The sequence below is a fragment of the Molothrus ater genome, chromosome 5, assembly GCF_012460135.2.
Source record: "Molothrus ater isolate BHLD 08-10-18 breed brown headed cowbird chromosome 5, BPBGC_Mater_1.1, whole genome shotgun sequence".
Lineage (NCBI taxonomy): Eukaryota > Metazoa > Chordata > Aves > Passeriformes > Icteridae > Molothrus > Molothrus ater.
Genome location: NC_050482.2, coordinates 59,140,467 through 59,161,976, shown reverse-complemented (window position 1 = coordinate 59,161,976; position 21,510 = coordinate 59,140,467). Strand labels below are relative to the sequence as shown.

At 48.5% G+C, this 21,510-nt stretch overlaps 2 protein-coding genes across 5 annotated transcripts in view; one reads left to right on the top strand and one right to left on the bottom strand.

The window, feature by feature from the left end:
* Nucleotides 1-164: 164 nt before the first annotated feature.
* ADCK2 (aarF domain containing kinase 2) lies at nt 165-8,978 on the bottom strand. The gene is made up of 8 exons (XM_036405051.2): nt 8,049-8,978; nt 7,238-7,384; nt 5,566-5,694; nt 4,830-4,925; nt 2,760-3,026; nt 1,737-1,865; nt 1,580-1,633; nt 165-973 (listed from the first exon to the last, which is right to left on the bottom strand). Exons 1-8 carry the CDS (start codon nt 8,976-8,978, stop codon nt 830-832), a joined length of 1,896 nt encoding a protein of 631 aa, XP_036260944.1. The 3' UTR covers nt 165-829.
* Nucleotides 8,979-9,852: 874 nt separating this feature from the next.
* The window catches only part of DENND2A (DENN domain containing 2A), a 57,888-nt gene continuing 46,230 nt past the window's right edge, over nt 9,853-21,510 (top strand). For all 4 annotated transcript variants that reach the window (XM_036405014.2, XM_036405011.2, XM_036405012.2 and 1 more), the window contains exon 1: nt 9,853-9,958. The gene's annotated coding sequence lies outside the window, so the exon portion shown is untranslated. The remainder of the gene's footprint in view (nt 9,959-21,510) is intronic.

Below are 21,510 nucleotides of genomic sequence, written 5' to 3'. Positions count from 1 at the left end.
TTTGAAACCTGCTGGGAAAAAAAAACCCCTAAGTATCTGCATATCAGTTAAGGTTTTGAGTACAGTGGGGAGCACCAGGGAGGGTTGTAGAGAAAATCACACAGAGCAGAAAAAAAGAAACCTCTTAAGTTTCAGAAACAGAAAAATTAAGACCAGGACAAATATTCCCAGAAGTTGTTTTTTTATTATGGAATTCAGTTTTTCTGCCTAGGTAGATATTTTATTATGCTGTTTATAATCCAAACTCCTATCATAATGTACTAGAGTACAGAAGTTTGAGAAAAAATTTAAATGGTCTGGTTTTGTCATCCAAAATGACTAAGAGCAGACCACTACATGCAGGATGTTAGGACACTTCTACAACAAAAGTAGAAGTTAAAAGTACAAAAGACAAACAGGTTTATTGGCCTTTTTCGGCCTGAATGTGTTGCTTGGGTGATGCTAGAACATAATTTCTCATACCACAGTGCAGGTAAGTCAGTAAATTAAATATTTACCCTGATATATTTTAAAACAGACTTGATCAATTAACATCTTTCTGAAGATGTTTTTAAAAACTAACAGAGCACATTAGCTCTTAGACCTGTGGCAATAAGTGGGAAATGTCCAACTGTGCAAATTCTTCCTGCTTTCTGGAACAGACCTTCTGATCATCCCATGCCTGGTGCTTGGCTGAAATGACTGAAGGCAGCGTTAGTGGAGAGCAGCCACTGTGTACCACATCCCTGGGGTACCTGGGACTTCTCACCTTCAGCCTCCTCTGTGTCAGCTCCCAGGCAGCACAGCACAGGTAACCCTCCCACAGGGAGAGGGCAGCAGCCACAGGAGCCTATTTGAGGGCAGAAGCTGCAGTTTTGATGAGCAGTGGCTTAGCTGCCTCCAGGATGTCCAGTTCAGGGTCCAGTGAACGTCCCAGTCCTTCCAGAACCATGATGGCAAAGATGATGGAAGCAAAATTGCTCTCGAGCTTCACCTGGAACCACAACAGACTGAATGGACTCAGTGGATGTTATTTTCTTCTGTGCCCCTTCAACCAAAGTACCAGCTCTGCCTAAGCTGGGAGGGAAGAGACTGGGGAGAGCATTTGCACACCTGAAACTAAAATGCAACTCCACCAGTTGGACTGTGCAGCCCTGTGGCTGACAACCCCCATTCAGGCCACCACAGGTCTTTTGAATTCCAAAGTTGTTTGCAGCTGTGGAAATTTGTTCCCAGAATAATCAGTTACAAGGAGGTATCTATAGTCTAAGGGACTATAAAAAGGTAGGAAAAACTATGTGTTATAAAAATACTCATTTTAGTAGACGGTATCAACCATTAAATGAAGTATTGAGATTAAAAAAAAAAACAACAAACAAAAAACAAAACAAAACAAAAAACCCACAGAAATTGGGCTTGGCAGAATGTGTATAAGACCTGCCAGCATGCCTGCAACACTTGGATGCATTCCTGCAGTTCCTCTCCTAGCAGTTTGTTTCAGAAGTCAGTCCCCCTCCTTGTTAGCCCCTCATGTTTGCAGTAGTTCTCCCTCCCCAGATGAACTTCCAGCTATTAAAGGCAGACAGGGACAGGACCTCACCTTATGGGTCATCAATAGTTTGAAGACACTGGAGAGGAGATTTCCCACCTGAAGCTGGAATACACAGGAGAATTTTAACAGCTGATCAAAAAACCTTTTTGTTTCAGTTTTCAGTGCTGAATTGCAGCTAAGTGGGACTGTGACAGGGTGCACTTGCCTTGCCCAGGGCAATGGTGTTCCCCCGGACCTTGGTCACAAGCTCTGCCATCTCAGCCTTGAAGCGCTCGATGTCTTGGCACTGGTTGGCACGGGCGTGGTGCAGGATCAGCTCTGCCACCCTCTCCCCCTGAGAAACAAGTGGAACAGCACAACCAGAACCTGGTCACTGGTGACTTGCAATCAGATGCTTGCAGTTCTTGCTTTCAGTAGCTGAGAAATGCCCCGGCAGCACAGGATGGGCCTGGACAAAGGGTTTAGCATGGATTCTTTGGCATGCTTCAGCAGACCAAGACAAAATGTGTCCCTCTTGAGCTCTGTTAGTGACTCCTTCACCCTGCAGCTGAGAGACAGCAACAGGCAAGTAGGAGCACAATGCTTGTTCCCAGAATGAACAGGAGAACAAGAGACACCAGCACTGGGTTCTCCAGTCCATCTGACAGTGAGTTTCATGGGGGGAGGAGGATTATGTAGTTCCCCTCACATGGAGGAGCCTAGTAGAGGTCAGACCCCTCCACACACACCTGTCTTCCTTCCTCTCCTCTATAGATGCTGACACAACAGCAAAATGGAGGAAGGCATATGGGGCCTTCCAGCAGCAAGGCTGCAGAGAGGAACATGTGGGGCAGATTAAGATGTGAACTCATTCTCTCCTCTTCTGCAGCAAAACCTGACAGATTCTGCAACCATGGCTCCCAGGCAGTCCTAACTTGCAGCAGAAGTACTCCTAACCAGGAAGGGGCAGCCAATACTTCCCATTTTGGCAATTCTAGGTCCTGGGGCACTGAAATTGCTCCACTCTGGCAGCCTCCTTGCTGCAGCTGAACAACTTATCCCTGTGTTTGGGGATAAGATGCTAGCTCCTTTCTGGCAGCCTCCTTGCTGCAGCTGAACAACTTATCCCTGTGTTTGGGGATAAGATGCTAGCTCCTTTCAAGGGGAAACAGAAAACTCTCACTTTGGCCATCAGATTCCACAGCCACCTCCCTTCCCCAGCCAGCCCCATGCCAGAGAGGGGCCTCACCTGTCCCTGGACCACAGCCGTGAACACGGCGCGGAAGTTCTGCATGTCGGCGCTCTGCAGCTCTGCCACGATCCCTGCATCCAGCAGCACCAGGCACAGCTGCCGCAGGGCTGGCTGCACCTCCAGCACCTGGCTGTCACACAGCTCTGGCACCTGGCTGTCACACAGGTCTGGCACCCGGCTGTCACACAGCTCCGGCCGTGCCGTGCCCTGAACCAGGATATTCCCAGGGTGCAGGTCGGCGTGGACAAAGTTGTCGACGAAGATCTGGAGGACAGGTAAGTGTGAGAGCAGCTCATTCCAAGCAAACCTGGTGACACCAAAAGCCCCCAGGCAAAGGGCAGAGGGTTGTTTGTGGTCTGTTCTCTGTCATTACCAGTGATGGGGCAGCACCACAGCAGGTGGCTTCTGCTGGAGACCAGCTTGGGCACTCGGGGAGTCAGCAGAGCTGTGTGAAGTGATCCAATATTTGCTAGAGGTCAGGCAGGACAGCCAGGAGTCCCAGCAGGGAATGGAACTGCCCTTTGGCAATTGGCCCTAAACTGGGGCACACTGGTGGGCCTTAGCAAAGGGTAATGCAGTAAGAATAGGCAGTTTGCCATTTGGTGACAAGGTTATAGTGAATGGGTACATTTGTCTAGTGCAGGGCACCAACCTACATTACAACTCTATTGAAAAGTAAGGAAAACAAGAGAAGAGGAAATGAATCTGTGTAGCTCTTCTCTGACTCTGCTAGCAGTTAGTACCAAAAAGGACTGGCAAGAAGACAAGAACCAAACAGTACTTCCCCTGCCCCAACCCTCCTGGTGACCTGCGACTACAGGACTTCCTGCCCCAAGGAGATTATCTTTGTATTTCATGGATTTCTCCTATGAATTTGTTCAACTGCCATGTAAATAATTAGACCTGTGTGAAAAAATATGGTTTTGGTGTTGCCTGAAAAAAAATTACTTCTGCCAATTTTAAGCCCTCCTTATTGAGAAACCTTACACAATAGATCCATATTCATTCTCATGCACTCATGACTGCATAATCTCTGACATAAGCCACTCATCATTCTGCTTTCTAGAGTTAAGAGTCCAAATTATTTCACCATTCTGGTATGGAAGACATTCCACACGAGTAATCATCCTATCTGCCTTCCTCTGCACCTCTTCTAGGTCTACTACAGCCCTTGAAATGGAGGGTCCTGGGCACAAAGGGACTAGAACTGCAGAGTACTTGAGAAAGAGGTATTTGTTTTACTTACAGACATAAAGTTGTTTCTTTGCCCTTTAACTCTTTCCTACTCCTAAAATTTGAAACCAATCTTAGCATGAAACTATTCTTGTTCCATCATTGCTTTTCTGAGTGGTAAAAGCTATTTCAGAGCCTGTCATACTACCTGGAGCCAGAACTGGAGGTTCACTATTGCCCGAGCACAATGCTGCAGTTAGCAGCAGCATTTCATCTGACACACACTGCCCACACACTCAGTACTGTCAGGAGCTTTTGCAACTCTTCCCTGCTGGTTCTCACAGCCCCTCATAAGACACTTGTACCACCCTCTCAACACTCCTTTCCAGACTATTTGGGATTATTTCAGCTACAGAAGAACTAGATAGCCAGAAGCTGAACCTGGCCAGGTTTGTTGTCTTGACTCCAGATTTAGGTCTCCCTAATAAAAAGGCAGTTTTAGAGGAGTTGATAAATTAAGAAATCAGCTCATTGTTTTCCCTCTGAGTCACATCCACAATCTATGCAGAGCACATGACATTTGCTAATAATGTTGCCCTTTAAGGTACTTGGGTAATAGGTGAATATTCATTGGATGGATTAGTGGGTGTCCTGAGCAAAGGCTGACCAAGGTGCACAGGCCAGTCCTACTGTGTGCAGGCAGATGGCCCCTCTGCAGTGGCAGAGCTTGTGTCAGAGCCTAAGCAGGGCCAAGTCCAGCCCAGGCTTTACCCAGACCAGGTACAGGTAGGAAGCAAATAGGTTCTCTCTTTAACCTCTCTTTGTCTTACTATCCAAACTGAATAGCTTCTGCAGGAAAACAGCTTTCTCTTGCAGCCCCAGCCAGGTGCTTACCATCTTTAGCAGCATGTCCATGCCCATCCTGGCCAGTCTCTGCCGCAGCTCCGTGCCAATCCCCACGCGCAGGTAGCGTGAAATGGGCTCACTCTCCTGAAACAGAGACAGAGCTGGAGTCAAACACCCCCTGCACCCCACCTTCAAACACACCTTCTCCTGGGTGCCACGAGTGGGGGGAAGGTGATGATAATACCCTAGAAAGGACCTGGCAGAAAGAGCCTGTACCTAGTGTGATGGAGAACCAAGGGTTTGCTCCTTGGAAGGACAGACGGTATTCCAGGGACAGAAACACCGTTGCCAGGGTCACATGCAGGAAAACTAAGCCTGAGCGTAGCTTTGGTCTGGGACTCAAACATCCACAAGGGAAGTGAGGCAGGGATCAGAAAGTGTCAGACTGCTGAGCTCCTTGCTTTGACCCAGCACAGAGGAGAGGTGAAGCATGGTGTTGGTTTGCAAAGCACAGGGGGCTGCACCCACTGCTGGTCTGCTTGCTTTCAGACCAAGTGTTCACTTCTATACACAGCTGTCTGCTACCTGTCTTCAGGGGTGCACTGCTTGCAAACAAAAGAGTGGAAGAGACACTAAGGAAGGACATCAGCCTCCTTAAGCAAATAAGAAAAAAAGCATCCTTCTGCCTCTGATTCCTCCTTCTCAAAAAGAAACACCGTCCTTGCCATGGTCTCCTTGGGGCTTTCTCACTGCTACCATTGCACCCACACTCTGCAATTCTTACCTCAAATGTTTCCACTAGAACATCTGCTGTTACCAAGGGCCAAAGGGGAGTTGGAAACTTCACAAAATCAACATCTAGGAAATTCTGTCGGAAGCGCTCCAGATTTCTGGCTTCATAGCGTAAGTCAATCTCAAGGAACAAACAGAAAAGCAGGTTGGAAATGAGAATCAACTAGGATTAGATCTTCAGGAGCCTGCGTGAATTGCAATACTCAATACCAACAAAATCAGTCAGAAAGCCAGAATGGAAACAAAGTAAGAGTGGTGCTTTTTACAGGCTCATAGCCTCCCTGATGGAAGAGGAGCAGACTGGGTAATGGATGGTGCACAGCCAGGTCCAACCTTTGAAATATGGGTGCCTTACTAGAGGCATGGTGTCTCAAAATAGACCAGGACCACGTTATATTCAAAAATGCAACAAGATCTTAAACTGAATCCCATCCTGAAAGGAAGCTTGCTGTCCAAACGGCAAGGTAGGCAGACAGGATAGAAGAACTGCAGCCACAGCCTCACTTGCCAGAGAGGCATCTGTAGCAGGAAGAAATTTAATGTAATTCATACAAGATAATCCACTATGCCAAGTCCAGGCCCTGGTTCTTCAGTGATCCAGTGTCTTGACACAAGGGCATCTCTCCTACTGTCTGCTGCGGCTCAAGGAAGCAGGATAACCTTGCCTCACCACACTTGTCTGGCAGCAGGGAATACCCCAGGAATATTTCCTGTTCATTCAAAAGGAAAAAGCTACAATGAGCCTATCAGATGTTCTCCTGACTCTCACTCTTCTGCACATCCACCCAAGCTCTGCCAAACTGGTACGAATGACCTCGAGCCACATCTGACCACAGTTAACATTTCCCAGGATGGATTTACTGCGCAGAGGTTTTGGAATTGTAGAGAATAATTAAGGTTTTCAAAAGCTTGTTACAGACTTCAGACTCTGCAATCTAGACACAAAAGTGAAATTAGCAGATAATGGCTCATTTCATAGAAACATAAGCCTAATTAGGCCTGCAGTGAGATCTTTATAAGTTTTATAGTAGCAATGTTCCAGGATAGTGTCTTTAGAAGACATTAGTAAATCAGGATGTTTTCAGATCTGTTTGCAAAATTGTACTGGCACTGTGAGTCTGATGACAATACAGAGTAGAATGTGTTACTAACTTCTGTGAAAACATTATTTATGCCTATATATATATAAATATCTATCTCAGTGCTAACAAGCATGACTAGTGAGTACAGACTGCAAACATATATGTAGAATTATAGAAAAAACCCACATGCCTGAGTACTTGCTTGGAGAGATTCTTTCCTAAGGAGAGGTGTCTCACCACTGTTCACCTTTCACAATGCTGCAAAAAGGACTCTGACTATGGCTAGCTAGCTGTTCAGGCTGTCCACTAGAAAACACATTCAAAGTCTAAACAGTATTTTCAAAGTCTAAAAAGTAATTTTAGATCTGGTAAAGATTTTTTTTCATTGCTTTGCTACTTTGTGAGCGTATAAGCTTTCCTACAGTAATGTTATGTGATTTGATTAGACTAAAGAACAGAAGTAAAGAGCAAGCCAGTCTTCACCTAACCATTTTAAACGTAGTGGTGTGAACAGAGTTAGAGGCAGCCAGAGCAAGACAAAGGGCAGTTTTGTTTAGCTGGGGACCATGGCCTGGCACATACCTGCTGCATCATAAGCTTCTCAAACTCCTCCACAATCTCTGTCAAACTGAGCCACTTGAACCCGGGGAGGAGTCCAATGATGCGGCTGCCCATCTTCATGAGAAACAGATCCATCTGGACTTGGTGGACCAGCCCAGGGTGCAGGACCTGCACAAGAACCAGCAATGGCAACATCAACCCCCCTGACACTCCATTGCAATGAGCTCAAGTGATACAGTTCAAATATACAGAACCCGGCTTATTGGGATGGGAGGCAACCAGCTTCCCTAGCTAGTCCTCAGAAGAATTCCCAATTTGCCATTGATTATGATACAGAGAAACATTTTATCATTGTCAAATTCAGTGTATCAGTGCTGGAGGCTACAGTCTCACCCAAAGACATTTTGCACCACTTTCAGTCTTGCCCTGTCCCTTATTAGTATTTGAAGCGCTCAAATATAAGGTTTCTTTAAATAAACTTTGCAGGAACGCACTTATACGTTCCAGATTTCTTCACGTGAGCAGAGAAGGAGGTTTGCTGTTTGGAAGGTGCAAGTAACATTAATGCTAATTCTTTTAATGTAAATTGGGCCCTTTGGAGACATTCCTCGTACCCACATGCCACATCAAATCTTGAGCTCTCCGTCTGGCAAGAGCTGGGAATTGTGGCTGCCTGGAACAAAAGCACTGAGAAAGGACACCAGGAGAGACAGCATCCCTTCTTGTTCCACCTGGCCCTGGCCAGCTACTCCACTCCATGGGAGTTAAATCTGACGGACCTCGTCCAGCAAGCTCCATGTTCATACCGCTACCGTTTCGGCACATGACTTACTTTAATGGCTACAGGCACGAGATGTCTGGCTGATGACGGATCTGCATTCGGGAGTGGCTTGGCCCTCTGCTCCATAAGGGACATCCTACTCCCGGAACTTCCCTGGGAGCAGCCTGTAGAACTCAGTTCCTCCCTGCTCCTCTCATCCCGTATCTCCTTGCTCTTCCTCCTCCTCAGCCACCCGAGGAGGCCTCTAAAGCCTGACACTTCCCACGCTTCAAAGGCGGACCTGAGCTCCGAGCGCTGCTCCAGCTCCTGGGCCCGGGAGCCGCCGATGGCGGCGAGGTCAGCATAGGCTTTATACACCTGGGCAACGCAGCCCGAGCCCACGGGCTCCCGGCTCGGGAACTTGAGGATGCCCGTCCAGTCCTCCCCGAAGGCTTTCCTCAAGAGCTCGTCGGTGTGGCCCCAAGGGTGCGGGCTCACCTCGACGTGCAGCTTGGAAAACTCATCACAGAAGGCCTCCGAGAAGAGGTCCCTGCGAGTGCTGGCCCACTGGCCCAGCTTGACACACGTGGGGCCGGCGGCCTCGGCCGCCCTGCGCAGCAGCCGCAGCCAGCGGGCGCCCAAGCCGGGCCAGAGCCAGGCCAGCGGGTAGAGCAGCAGCAGCGGCCCGAAGCGCAGCAGGAGCCCGCAGGCGCGGACACCCAGCCGCAGCACCAGTCCCAGGCGCCGCAGCAGCCCGCGGGGCGGCCGCTCCGCGCCGCGCTCCGCCGCCCACGCCGGGCCGCGCTGCCCCGGCCTCTCCTTCCAGCCGGTGCCGGCGGGCACGGCCGCGGGCACGGCCAGGGCCAGGGCGGCCCAGCGGCCGGCGCGCAGCCCGGAGCGCCCCGCGCCCGCCCGCCCGGGCAGCGCCGGCCGGAACCGGAGCGCGGCGGCGCGCGCGAGCAGCGGGAGCGGGAGCAGCCGCGCGGCGCCGCCGGCCACCATCGCGCGCGCTCCCGCCGCCGCCACCGCGCGCGCCCCCGCCGAGGGCAGGGGGCGGGAGGGGGGCGCGCCCAGCCAATCAGCGCCCCGGAGCGCGGCGGCGCCCCGCCCCTTAAAGGGCCAGCGGCGAGAGCCCGGCGGGAACGCGAGTGCCGTAAGGGAGGCGCGTGCCCGGGCTGTCCCCTCAGGATCGGGCTGTGCTGGACGGGGACAGGCGGGAAGGGGCCGCGCTTGGGCCGGGGGCCTTCACCCCTCCATCAGTTCTGAATCATAGCAACAACAGTGAATTTCCTGAGCTGGAAGGGACCCGTCAGGATCCTGGAGTCCAGCTCCCGGCCCTGCACAGGACACCCCAAGTATCGCACCGTGAGAGCGTTGTCCCGACGTTTCCTGAGCTCTGTCGGGCTTGGTGCTGTGCCCACTGCCCTGGGCAGCCCGTTCCACTGTCCGACCAGCCCCTGGGTGAAGCCCCTTTCCCTAATACCAATCTCAGATCAAGGGATAGAACTCGTGTTGCAGGTTTGAGGCATTGCTGGCCAGGTGCTCTCCCAGGTGCGATGGCTCTGTGACACCATCAACCTCGGGGAGCCGTGCCGGGGACACGCACCGGGTTGATAGCAAGTCAGGACTTTCTACGTTTCCCCGCAAATCTTTCCGTCTGCAACCAGAACGGCGGCTTTTCACTCCGCTCCGGTTTGCCCCGCTGACACCGGCAGCCCCCGTTCCCTCCCCCGAGCGGGCAGCACAGGCGCTCCATGCCCGGAGCGAGGGGCGGGCGCGGCCGCCTGGGCGGCGGGGCGGGACGGGACGGGACGGGGCGGTGCTCCCGCCTGAGGGCGGCCGGGGCCGGGGCCGGGGCCGGTGGCGGCGGGGGGCGGGCGGGAGCCCCCAGCCGCGGGTCCGCAGCCGCCAGCCCGGCGCCGGGTGCCGCCGCCGTCATGCCGGGACACGGCCCCCCCGCTCCGCTGCCGCCGCCGAGGAAGGTAGGGAGGCGCCGAGAGAACGCTAACGCGATAGAGCAGCGGGCAGAGGTGCCGCTCCAAAAAAAAATCCCAAATTCCCTCTTCCCTTCCGCGCCCCAACTTGGCTTTTCTTCATCCCGGCTGCAGGGAGGGAAAGCGGGGGCCGCCCGCCGAGTCCCCCCGCGCTCCCGGGCACCGGGAGCCGCTTTCCCGCCGGGACGGGGCGGCTGCTGCTCCCGCCGGGCGCGGGGGGCCGGGCCCGCTGCCGGAGCGGGGCTCGGCCGGGGCTGAGGGGCTGAGGGAAGACGGGGGCCGCTGCTGAAAAGCCGAGCCGAGGGGGCCGGGAGCGGTGGGGCGGAGGAGCCGCGGCAGCCCCGCCACCCAGCACGGGGCCCCTGAGTGAACTCAGCACTGCCTCGGTCTCCAGCACAAAACAGAGGAGGAAACGCTAAGCACATTCTTTGGGGAAAGCCCGGGCCCTGCCGGAGCTAACAGCCAGAGCTCTCGGTTCGGCAAACTCCCGAATCCCCGTGTGATATTAGCCCTGCACTTCTCTCTCTCTGCCCTGGATAGCCTGCTTTCCCTGGAGCGCCTGCAGTTGTGTGCAGCCTGTGGCTTATCAGGGTGGCATTTCTGACTCCCGCTGGGGATCGGTGGGAGTATTCACCTGTCCTGGGCAGAAAAACGCTTTCTTGCCTTCCCCATCCTGTACCCAAGGATGATGAGCGCTAATGGACAGGGAGTTGGTAGAAGGGAATGTTGTTTGGGAAGGGAACAAGAAGTTACACTTGGCTGCTGTTGTAGTCCCAAGGTGTCAAATGCAAACTGGGACGCAAAACCATGCCAGGTGTATTTGGGACACTTTTAGAGGTTTTGGCTTTTTGAGTGTCCAGTAAGCATGTCTCTTGATGCTTGGTGCTGGAAAAGTGATGGTCATGGGGGATTGAGGCTTTCTGACTGCTTGGATCTGCACTGGAGCCTCCTCACAGGTGCAGGGACTAAGTGCTAACATGGGCCCTTAATTCTGCTCTTTACAAGAACACATCTTGTTTCCAAGACAGGTCAGCAAGTTGCTCCTGACCCTGAGTTATTCCCAGCCACCTTTGCTCTTGCCATTTAAGTAGTTGTTTAAGATTTTTGCTTTTGGAGAAGAGCATCTCCAGCCTGGAGCTCAGCTGGGAGGACAGAGATGACCAAAGGGATTTCCATGGGGCCTTTATTTGCTGCTGTGAGGGGAGCTGCTGGTGGTAGTGGTGGATTAAAAAGCTGTTTTCTGTGTTGGCTGCCACCTTACTGACTGCTGGTTCTTGGTGTGTCATAGTGAGGTCCAATAATGTGTACTGGCCCTGTTTTCTGAACCACCAAAAAGGGAGTTGTTACTGCATCCTGGCAGAGGAAAGGAATGCATTTCCTCCACCCTCGTGTTGTGTTCTGAATTGTTGTCATTGGGGTAGTGTTTGTTTGGTGCATGTTGGGTTTGAGGAGTTTTGCTTGGTTGTTGTTTGGGTTTTCAAAATAATCCAAGCAGTGTTTCAGCCCGTGAAAATGGATAACTACTATGTTGGGTCAGGCTTGGAAACAACTGAGAACGCTAAGTATGGAAATGAGAGGAAAGCCACAGGATTTCCCAGGGTAAAAAGGCGCCTTTTTGAGAAACGGAAGAGAAAGCACTGAAAACAAAGGGCGCTGGAGTGGCCAGGGATGCAAAAAGCAGAGGGAAGATTTATGGCTCTGCTGGGACCACTCTGCCTGCGTGGGTGAGAAGGTTGTGTGCTGAAGCCTGGGCTGGCCTTCAGCACGTCCATGTCCCAGCAGTCCACACAGAAGATTCTCCCTGTTTATCAGCTCAGATCCAAAGTGCAGCGTTCCTTATAGAGCACAAGTGCATGTGGAGTGTCCCAAAGTGCTGCTGCTTTCAGTACTCCCCCATCTCACTGCCCTGGGAAAGCTTTTGGGACATTTTGTCTGCAAAGACAACTTCTGTGTGTGCTTTCTGTTCTCCAGAAACAAGAAGAACATTTAGATCCTTTGTCAGACACTTACAATAGGCTTGTCTTTCTCCCATGCCTGTTGTATTTACATGTTAGAAATGTTCATTTTGACAAGGAGATAATAAGTAAAGACCCCTAAACTGTGTTTTCAGAGATGATCTTGATCCAGGAGTAGCTTTTCCAATGAGTTAGTCTTAATATCAGCCATGACAACTAATTCATACAGACAGGACTTAAAATCTCAATTTTGCTGGGCACTCTGGGAGCACAGAAGCAAGCTTGATCCTTCCCCAAGTTTAAGAAATTTGCCAATGAAGTCATCACACAACAGAGCCAGTCTCTTAAAGATGGAGAGATGCTGGGCATTTCAGAAGTATCTGATAAGTGCCATGTTCTTTTGGATCCCCTGAATGCATCATTCAAAGCAGCTGGTCCTCCCTTCCTTTTGTAACACCTGACATTTATTTCCTGACTGGAACTGTGTGGAAGCTGCTCCTTCCTAAGTGGGGGCCAGACCAAGGGGAGAAAAGGCTGTGTAGTGCACCATTAAACTCATGGGAGTGGAGAAGAACCTGTCTTAAACCCTTGTTGAAGCTGGTTAATTGTGATGATCTCAGGCATTCAGAAGTGGGGTGCAAGCTCTTTAGGGAAGCGTTTTTTAGCAGAAGGATTGAAGTACTAGTGGCTGATATGTCTGTTGGCAGGATCCCAAGAGCTGGCTGGAAGAGGCCTCTACTATGAAAGAAATGCTGAAATAGGACTTTTAATGCACTTGCATAGCAGTTCCTTTCAGGCTGAGAAGACTCTCCCGAGGGAAGGAGGGAGTGGGATGGAGCTGGAAAGCAATTTCTTGTTTCATTCAAGTCCTGACAGTAAATGAGTGATCCTGGCTTTGCTTAGATACAGCTCAAATAACATTGTGTCTGAGGTATCTGTGAGCACTGTTTCACAGCACAAAGGAGGAAAAGAAACAGTGTTTGCTTGACTGTTGCTCTGAAGCGCAGTGGAAAGGGCAACAGCATGTTGATCTTGTTTATGGGATTTTTTTTCTGGTCTTCACCTTGGAGATGCTTTATCAGCTCCTGGAAATGAAAGCAAAGGCTGAAATGTGAGGATATGCACGGTGTTTGGGGGTGGCTTCAGCCCAGGTTTTAGTGAAGGTGACTGTATGACTGAGCTCCCAGCCTCAGGAAGGCTGTGCTTTTGAAATGTTGTTGAAATGGCTGTGCTACATTGAACTGTGGCTTCTGCAGGGGCCTTGGGTGACCTTGAAGTGGGTGCCTAAAACAGCCCAGAGTCTCTGGGATCTCTGACCTAGAGTCCCTGGAATTTCTGACCTCTGTGTCCTGGGATCTCTGGCCTCTGCATGCTGGGATTTCAACCTAGGCCTATGTCCTTTGGTGGAAGCTCAGCACAGAGCAGGCTGAGAATCAGTTCAAGGTTGATATAAAGCACTAAGAGGCATCAGCACTGTCTTACATAAATAAATACTTAAGGTCCTATAGGCTGATCCTGTTCAAGATCTCTCCCAGCCTTTACATGGTTCACCACCCAACTGGCGCAAGGTGCTCTGTGTCTGTGGACATGGGGCTGATGCAGTGAAAGCCATAATTCCCCAGGCCTTTCCTGAGGAAAGCAGTGGATTCTTGCCCACCACTATGTGACATCACCAGTTTATGTCTTTCAGTGAGCTGTGAACTCATGGCAGCAAGACACCTTTGGGGCTCTGCCGTCATGATGGTCCAGTCTTTGCTGTGCCCAGAGACAGCTCTGAGCAGCTCTGAACCCTCTGGTGTGGTTCCAGCCTGTCACCCTTGGAGCTGCTCACAGGGACTGACTGTGCTCTTGGGATAATCTTGGCATGATGGCTGGGGGTGATCCTGTCCAGAAACCTCCTCAGTTTGTACTGCTCTAAGGTAAATACATTGCCTAAACATTTGCTGGGCAAATGTGGGGTGCTCTGTGTGTGTGCAACAAAAACCCCAGAAGGGGGCTCATGGGAAATCTTCCTTGCAAGAAACTTGAAATACTGTCACTCCTTTCTTGAACACAGATAACATGTATTGGGGACATAATTTCTGTCTTTTTTGAAAACAGTACTATCCCATGGTAAAGCTGAAGGAAGTCAAGCACAGTTGGAAGGGTAGTGGCTTGAAAGAGTAATGTCCTGCTGGAATGAATGCTGTGAGTGCTGGTATAATCTTCATTCTTTGCTTCAGTGCTTTTTCCCCTCCCCAGGTTAGGGAAACCAGCTGCAGCTGGCATACTGTTGCTTTCAAGGATTTAGCAAAGTAGATGCAAGAGTTAGTGGTGATTTAAGTGGTGATTTAACTGACTGATTAGGTCAGTTTTTACTGACTAAACTTGTTAGGAGCTAGCACACCTTTGAGGCCTTCTTAGGGCAAGATTCTCATCCCAGTGCTGGGGCACTGCCAGTCAGGTTTGCTTGGGGTCTTCTGGTTTCCTTGTTTTTAATGGCTGGCACAAACAAGAATTTGGCTTGACTGTTACCTGCATGTGCTGTTTGTTACACATGACCTTTGCTGAATGTGAGATGTGTCTGTCTGCCTTCTAACAAGCAGTTCCTTGGCTGGGGTAAAGGCTCAGGCTGCTCACTGGAGCAGGAGGGCTGGGAGGGAAATGTTTGCCCTGCAGCCAAGCTGCCATGTCCAGCCTGGGCAGGACTTGCTGCTCCTCAGTCCCCCTGCACTGCAGGCAGGGCTCTGGCTCAGCCCTGTGCTCCTGGGCTGGGAACTGGCAGTGTTTACGTGATGAAAGGGAGCAGAAGATGGCTTTTCCTGAGCTCTGCCTTTGCCCATACATGTGCTGGCCCAGGGCCAGGATGGAAACTCTGTCCTCATGAGCAGAGAGAGGGAGATGGGAGGAGCCAGAGATGAAGAGGGGCCCAGAAGCAGACGGAGTTAAAATAAAAACACCAACTCACAGAGAGAAAAGCCTGTAACAGATGGCCCTGGCCATCCCCTGGGCTCTTCATGCACTAGGCTCCACGTGCAGTGCTGACAAGATCTCATCTAGAAGTGTGAGTAAGGGGCCTGGACCATTTTGGGATGTGTGATGGAAGATCAGAGTAAAAGGCAAAAGGAAGGAAGCTAGACAGGTAAGGCAGCTGTGGGTCAGCTCTCTGTGATGCCTGGAGTGGACTCTGGGACTTGCTGCTACTGGTGCTGCCATGTGAGCCTTTGTAGGAGCACTGCTTTGTTTTCATTCTTTAACTGTGGCCAGTCTTGCCTCCTCTGTAAAACAGCATGGCAAATGCTGGTGGAGGTTTGTTCCACTGCTCTCATTCCCTCTAGAATATGTACAGCAGGGAGCTGTTGATCTGAATGGAGCCTAGTGCAAAGATGGATTCTGCCAGGAGATGCTGGCAGCTGTAATTTCCAATGCCCATCTCCTCATCTGGCATCATGGTAAGTAATCAGACTGGCTGAACAGTTCAGCATGTGGGGTGCTGGCCTTGCTTGGAAAGGCTTTGCCTTGGTAGGATATCTGTGCAGGAGACTGTGCCTGGCAGAAAAGCTGGTCTTGGAGAAGCACTCACAAAAGCTTTGCTCTGAGCTCATTTGAAAATCTGGCCCAGACTCTTAAAATGTCAAGAGCTGATGATGGTCAGGGGCAGTTTGAGTGCAGAAAGGTGCCACCTCACTTGGAAGTGGTTGAAAGAGTTCTGGATGAGACCCTGCCAAACCTTGAGACTCCTGATCCTACAGATCCCAGAGAGCAGATGGCTCCTGGCCAAGTTCAGGCACATAAGTTGTGTTTCCAGAAACTTACTGGGGACTCTGGCAACCCACTGGAGAGACTGATTTAGGGAGCAAGACTTGCTGTTTCTTTGTAAGCAGAATAACTTTAAATAGCTAGATGCTCTGTGTTTTAATTAGATTTTCCTTTGGGAATAAAAGTGGTGAAGTGTTTCTGTGCTCCTACTACATTTAAATATTCTGTACTGTGCCCCAAGTCTGGTGAATCGTTTAGGCAGACATGTAGGTCAGGCACATGCTTCAATCCACCTAGTACATCATTCCTGCTCTGGGAAGTTTGGAACTGAACTTCCCACAGTCTGATTGAAGACAGTGATATGCTTTGAGCACAGACTTAAAATAAGCATGTGCTTAGGTATTCTCCTCATCACAAGTGGTCTCTTGCTCGCCCGCTGTATTCTGCAGAATCATTTTGTATAATCATTTTATATTAGCAGCACCCTTGAACATGGATTTTCTCTTCTTACCCTGCAAGGCCTCTTGCTGATAAGCCCTGTTGCTGTGAGCAGTTCAGGTGAGATGCAGTCACAGGCCTGGTATTTTGGAAGCATTGTGGATAGGCATGCATGTGTGAGTGATTAAATCAACCCATCGGGGTGTCATCTGGAGAGGAACAAATGCTGAGCTTGCTCTGCAGGCGGGGGGAGGATGAGATCCCCCTGTAGTTGTTGCTGAAAGCTTTTCCCCTCTGCAGATGTGCAGCTGCTGCAGCTCTCTGCCAAGAGGCGGCCGTGACTTTCCGAGCTGGGGAACGTGCACACATCTGTTTGCAGGGAGAGCAGCACAGGGCTCAGGGCTCCTGTCCCAGGGGATTGTGTTCTCGTGACAGATAGTGCTGACTGTCATGGAGGGAAATGGCAAATTTCATGGGACACTGAGAGGGCACTTCATAAATATGAGTTTGCTAGCCAGTGTCAGCTAAACACCACCTTTCTAAATTAAAAAGGAAAGAGCTCCCAGAGACTTTTCAGACTGTTGGAGATTTCTCTTTAAAAACATTAAGGCCCTGCAGAAGACGTGTGTTTTCTACATACAAAAATAAAACGTGTTTCAGCTGCAAAGCATGCTGTGATCCCAAAGGCTTCCCCTGTGAAGCCTTTTGGGTAAGAGTTGTGTCTTGGGTTTTCCAGAGCTCAGAGTGGCTTACTAGCAAAGGGAAATAAATGCCCCTTACTAAAACTGAGAAGGAAGTCTCTGCATCAGCACATGTAGCGCTTCAAAAATCGACATCTGGCCAAAACCAGACCCTGGGGCATCCTCCACAATCTACTGGTCCATGAGAGCTTTTTCCTTGAATTCAGAGAGCTTGGGATTAAGTAACTGAGAATCTGGTTTTCCCTGCCTTGACATGCTATGCTGCGTGTTCAGCAATCCCCAGTCAAATTCTATGAGACAATTTGTTACTCTAAAGAAATGTGTAAGATGTTGAGCTTTTTCCAGATGATGTCACAAGCCATGATCTATCTGGTTTTTGTTTCTCAGCTTTGTCAAACTCTGAGAGAAGCCTGAGAGGTTTCCTACTGGGAAAGCAACACATGGTAACTGTTTTTGCATCAGATTTCTGTCTCTGTCCCCTGAGATTACTGTGAGTGACTCCACGTAGAGGTTTTGCCATGGTGTCACCTCTCACATAACAGTGCTGTACTTGTGGTGGTGAAGGATTCTGACAGCTTTTGCTGCTTAGTCTGTGCTAAACCTTGCTCCATCAGCATCCTCTTGTTTGCACAGCAAGAAACTTTCCTTATAGAATGATTTTGCTTACTCAAATTCAGTGGGAAACCAAGAGTTTTCCCCTGTTAAATTCATAAATTTCTCCACTAGTCAAAGACAATTTTGGATATGTTTCAAGGAAAATTAGGATCACCTCTAAAAGGCACAAATTTCATAAAATATTGTCAGAATTTGATGAGGTGGTTTTTTGGTTGCTTGGGGTTTTTTAATAACTTGTTCTGATGTGTAATATATTGCTTCTGTTCCACTTGCTTAATGTTTGTTTGTATGGGGTAAAATAACTTTTCTCATCCAAAGCACTCTGGAAACTATCAGAAACAGAAACTTGGCATTTTAGAGCAGGGAAGGACTTCAGCTGACCAGCAACCACTGCAGAATACAAATTCTATCTTTTTCTGTCCTTCAAACCAGTGTTCCCAGATGTCTAACCCAGTCCCTCTTGATATTCTTATGAATTTCATATGGCAGCCTTTCCTTATAATTTTATAATTAATAATAATTTTATTATTATTACTATTATTTTATTATTAATAGAATAAACTAGACTAGACTGAGTTTTGAAGGGACCCACAGGGATCATCTTGCCAAGGTGCCTGACCACTTCGGGGCCAAAGTTAAACTATATTAATAAGGCCATTGACCGAATGCCTTTTACACACTGCAGACATGGAACACAGTCCACCCCTAGGAAATCTGTTCCAATGTCTGGCAGCCCTAGGAAATCTGTACCAATTTCTTCTTGGTAAAGAAATGCCTCCAAATGTCCAGTCTGAGCCTCCCCTGCTGCAGCTCTGAACCATTCCCATGTGTACTATACTGGGTAGCAGGGAGAAGGGCTGAGCATTTCCTCTGCATCTCCCCTCCTCAGGAGCTGTAGAGAGCAATAAGGGCTGTTTTATTTTTAGTTCAGGCTCCTAATCAAGATCTGCTTTCTGAAAAATCAAACCTGACCATTGAGTTTGTTTTCTCTCCTTCTCTCTCTCCTTCTCTCTCTCCTTCTCTCTCTCCTTCTCTCTCTCCTTCTCTCTCTCCTTCTCTCTCTCTTTCTCTCTCTCCTTCTCTCTCTCTTTCTCTCTCTCTTTCTCTCTCTCTTTCTCTCTCTCTTTCTCTCTCTCTTTCTCTCTCTCTTTCTCTCTCTCTTTCTCTCTCTCTTTCTCTCTCTCTTTCTCTCTCTCTTTCTCTCTCTCTTTCTCTCTCTCTTTCTCTCTCTCTCTTTGCCTAGGTAATCACCGACCCATTCTTTTTTCCTGGCACACCAACAGCAGATCAGCTGTTTTGCTGTCTCTGTTGTCACTTTTTTTTTAACATGTAAACAGTGTATTATTTTAACATGTAACAGGTATTTTTAATGTAGGAGATTTTGGTATGATTTGCTGTGAAATCCTTGAATGCAGAATTAAGCAGAACAATGTATAATGCACCTTTTGTGAAGCAGAGCCAGCATGACTTGGTGATGCAGCGATGAAGCGCAGTGAGAGGTGTGGATGAGGTTGCCCAGGAGAACAAGGTGGTGGCACCGTCATCGCTCCATTAACTTAAGCTGAGCAATGACCTCAAAGTGAGGTCAGGAGTTTTTTTATGCTTTAGAAGAAATTTTGTGGTATTGGTTTTTCAGTTTCATGATTGAATAAAAGAAAATTATAACTCACTACTTGGAGAAAGGTGGCAGGGTAGCCCCATCTATTTTCTTCCCTCCTTTTTTCCCTCCAATAAAATAAATAGGAAGGAGAGAAAGCCTAAATAGTATTTCTGCTCCTTGTAAAGGGAGGGATTAACACACACCCCCTCAATTTAGCTAAATTTTGGTAAGAAATGTCATTTCACAGTAAAGAACCTGACTCTTGTAAGCTTCCTTCAGATTACCTCAGATGTTTTCTTGAAAGTTTCTCTCTGTTAAGTTTGGGGTTTTTTGGGGGCATACTGAATTTAGATCAAACTTGGCAAAAATTATTTGAGTTAGTCATAAACCAACTAAATAAGTAATTTACTCATCCAGCAGCACTTAAATCTGTTTGTGATTCATGCAAATTGAATTGCTGAGACCATGCAGCTGCATTTCAAGTATGTGAGTGCATCTTGACCAGATAAGTTATTTTCTGGAGCATTTCTGGCCAGGTAAGAGAAACAGGCACTTTTACCCTGTGGTTCAGAGTTTGTGAGATGCTATTTCAGGAGGAGAGAGTACTTTTAGGGCACAAATCGCCTCTTGGGAGTATTCTTAGTTTTATATGATAATTATATTTGCAAACACTGTGCATCTCTAATATTCTTTTTGCTTGGGAAGGCATATAAGCAAAGCTAACTTCTTGCTAAGCTATTTTCAGGGCTGAAATTTCTCCTGTGTCATACTTATCATTTTAACATTAATGCAGTGAACCCACTTAAGAGATTTTTATTAAGTAGATGCTATGCAGTCTGAACATTTGAGTTATTACATGCTGAAGAGATGGGAAGAAGAATGCCTACTTGAATGCCAAACATTTTTCTTACCAACCAAGAAGTAAATCAGATATAGCATTACTTAAGTTCTTCTTGTTCCTCTTCTAATAGAATAAAATGTTTGGGGAATTTCTCCCAAAAAGATCAAGTTTAGATTTAGTTTCCAGTTATGTCTGTAGACATTCTCTTTCAGTTAAGAAACACAGTTGTTATCAAATATCCATTGTATTCAACTGCAGATAACTGAGGCAGCATTGGGCAGCTTCAACCTTTGTATAAAGAACGTGGTTCTGGTGAAGAATATCTAAAAAATATAATCCAGAAGAGGGGAGATTTAGATTACATGTTAGGTGGAAATTCCTTATTGTGAGGCTGGTGAGGCACTGCAAGAGGATGCCCTGCCCCTGGATGTTGGGGATGCCCCATCCCTGGAAGTGTTAAAGGCCAGGCTGGATGGGGCTTTAAGCAGCCTGATCTAGTGAATGTTGTCCCTGTCCATGGCTGGGGGTTTGGAACCAAATGATCCTAAAGGTTCCTTCCTACCCAAAGCCTTCTGTGATCTAACTGGCCTGTTCATAGAGTGTTTAATCTATGGAAAATGTGCATTTGCTGCAATGGCCATCTTCTACAGAGGGAAAAAACCCAATTACAGACAGACCTCTTTCCTGAGCCAGATCTCCAAAGCTGAGCATGTAAAGCTGTTGCTTTTGGGACAGTGGGGATGGGAATTTCACAGAGGAGCTTGCAAATCATCAGGGTGTTATACCAGGTGGGTCACTCTAGTGCTGGCCCTTTACTGTAGGAGACCTCATCTCTTGCCCTGCAGGAAACCTTTCTATTCTTTAAACATCACATGAGAACCTGTAAGCGTTGTCCCATCCCATCCAAAGAGGTTTTATGGACTTGAGCAGAGGGGGGCTGTGCTTGTGTTTCTGTAGGTACCCCTGTGCTGGGGCTGAGCAGAAATGAGGTGAATGTGGAGGGTGAAATGGAAGCCACACCACAATCACTGCAGTCACCTTCAGTGCAGCTGGGATTTCCCCTTGCATTGGACTGGAAATGGCATCTTTATGAGCATTTAAGATGAAAGGGGATGATGTTTATTGAATAGCTCAGGGGGCAGGGCTTCTGCAAAGGGTTTAACTCCAGAATATTCCTACTTTGATATTTTGTTCTGAGTCCTGTAAAACGTTCCCTTGTGAAACGCAGTCAGTGCTTTGTAGTAGTGAGTTTTTCCTGTGCACAGTAAACAGTATCAGGGCCCAGTCCAGCACAACATCCAAACATCTTGGGTGGAGTATGCCCTGGTGGTTACCCTGGAATACAAAACTTGGATGCACATTCTCTGGGTTGGAAGCTTATGTACAAATAGCTCTGCTTCAGCTGTGAGATAAGGACTGATGGAGACAACTGTACACGGGTGCTCTGCTTTTGCTCCATTATCCAGCAGTGAGATGTATGTGAAAGAAAGTAAACAATGGAAATTAAAGTCCTTTATGTGTGTATTGGCTTTAGCACATCCCTTGGAAGAGAGTAGTGAACAATATGTGCCTGCTTGATAACTCTCCAGTCTCTAGGATTTCTGCTGCAAGAAGCCCAAAGGAACACTTCAGCAAAGGAAAAAAACAAATCT

Bases quoted from the DNA above. Each gene is read 5' to 3' on its own strand.
- ADCK2 (XM_036405051.2), bottom strand. From the start codon at position 8,978: ATGGTGGCCGGCGGCGCCGCGCGGCTGCTCCCGCTCCCGCTGCTCGCG. The intron at 7,385-8,048 runs GTAAGTCATGTG...GTTCTTGTGCAG, and splicing joins TCGTGCCTGTAGCCATTAAA to GTCCTGCACCCTGGGCTGGT. The intron at 1,866-2,759 runs GTGAGGCCCCTC...CTTGTTTCTCAG, and splicing joins CGGCTGTGGTCCAGGGACAG to GGGGAGAGGGTGGCAGAGCT.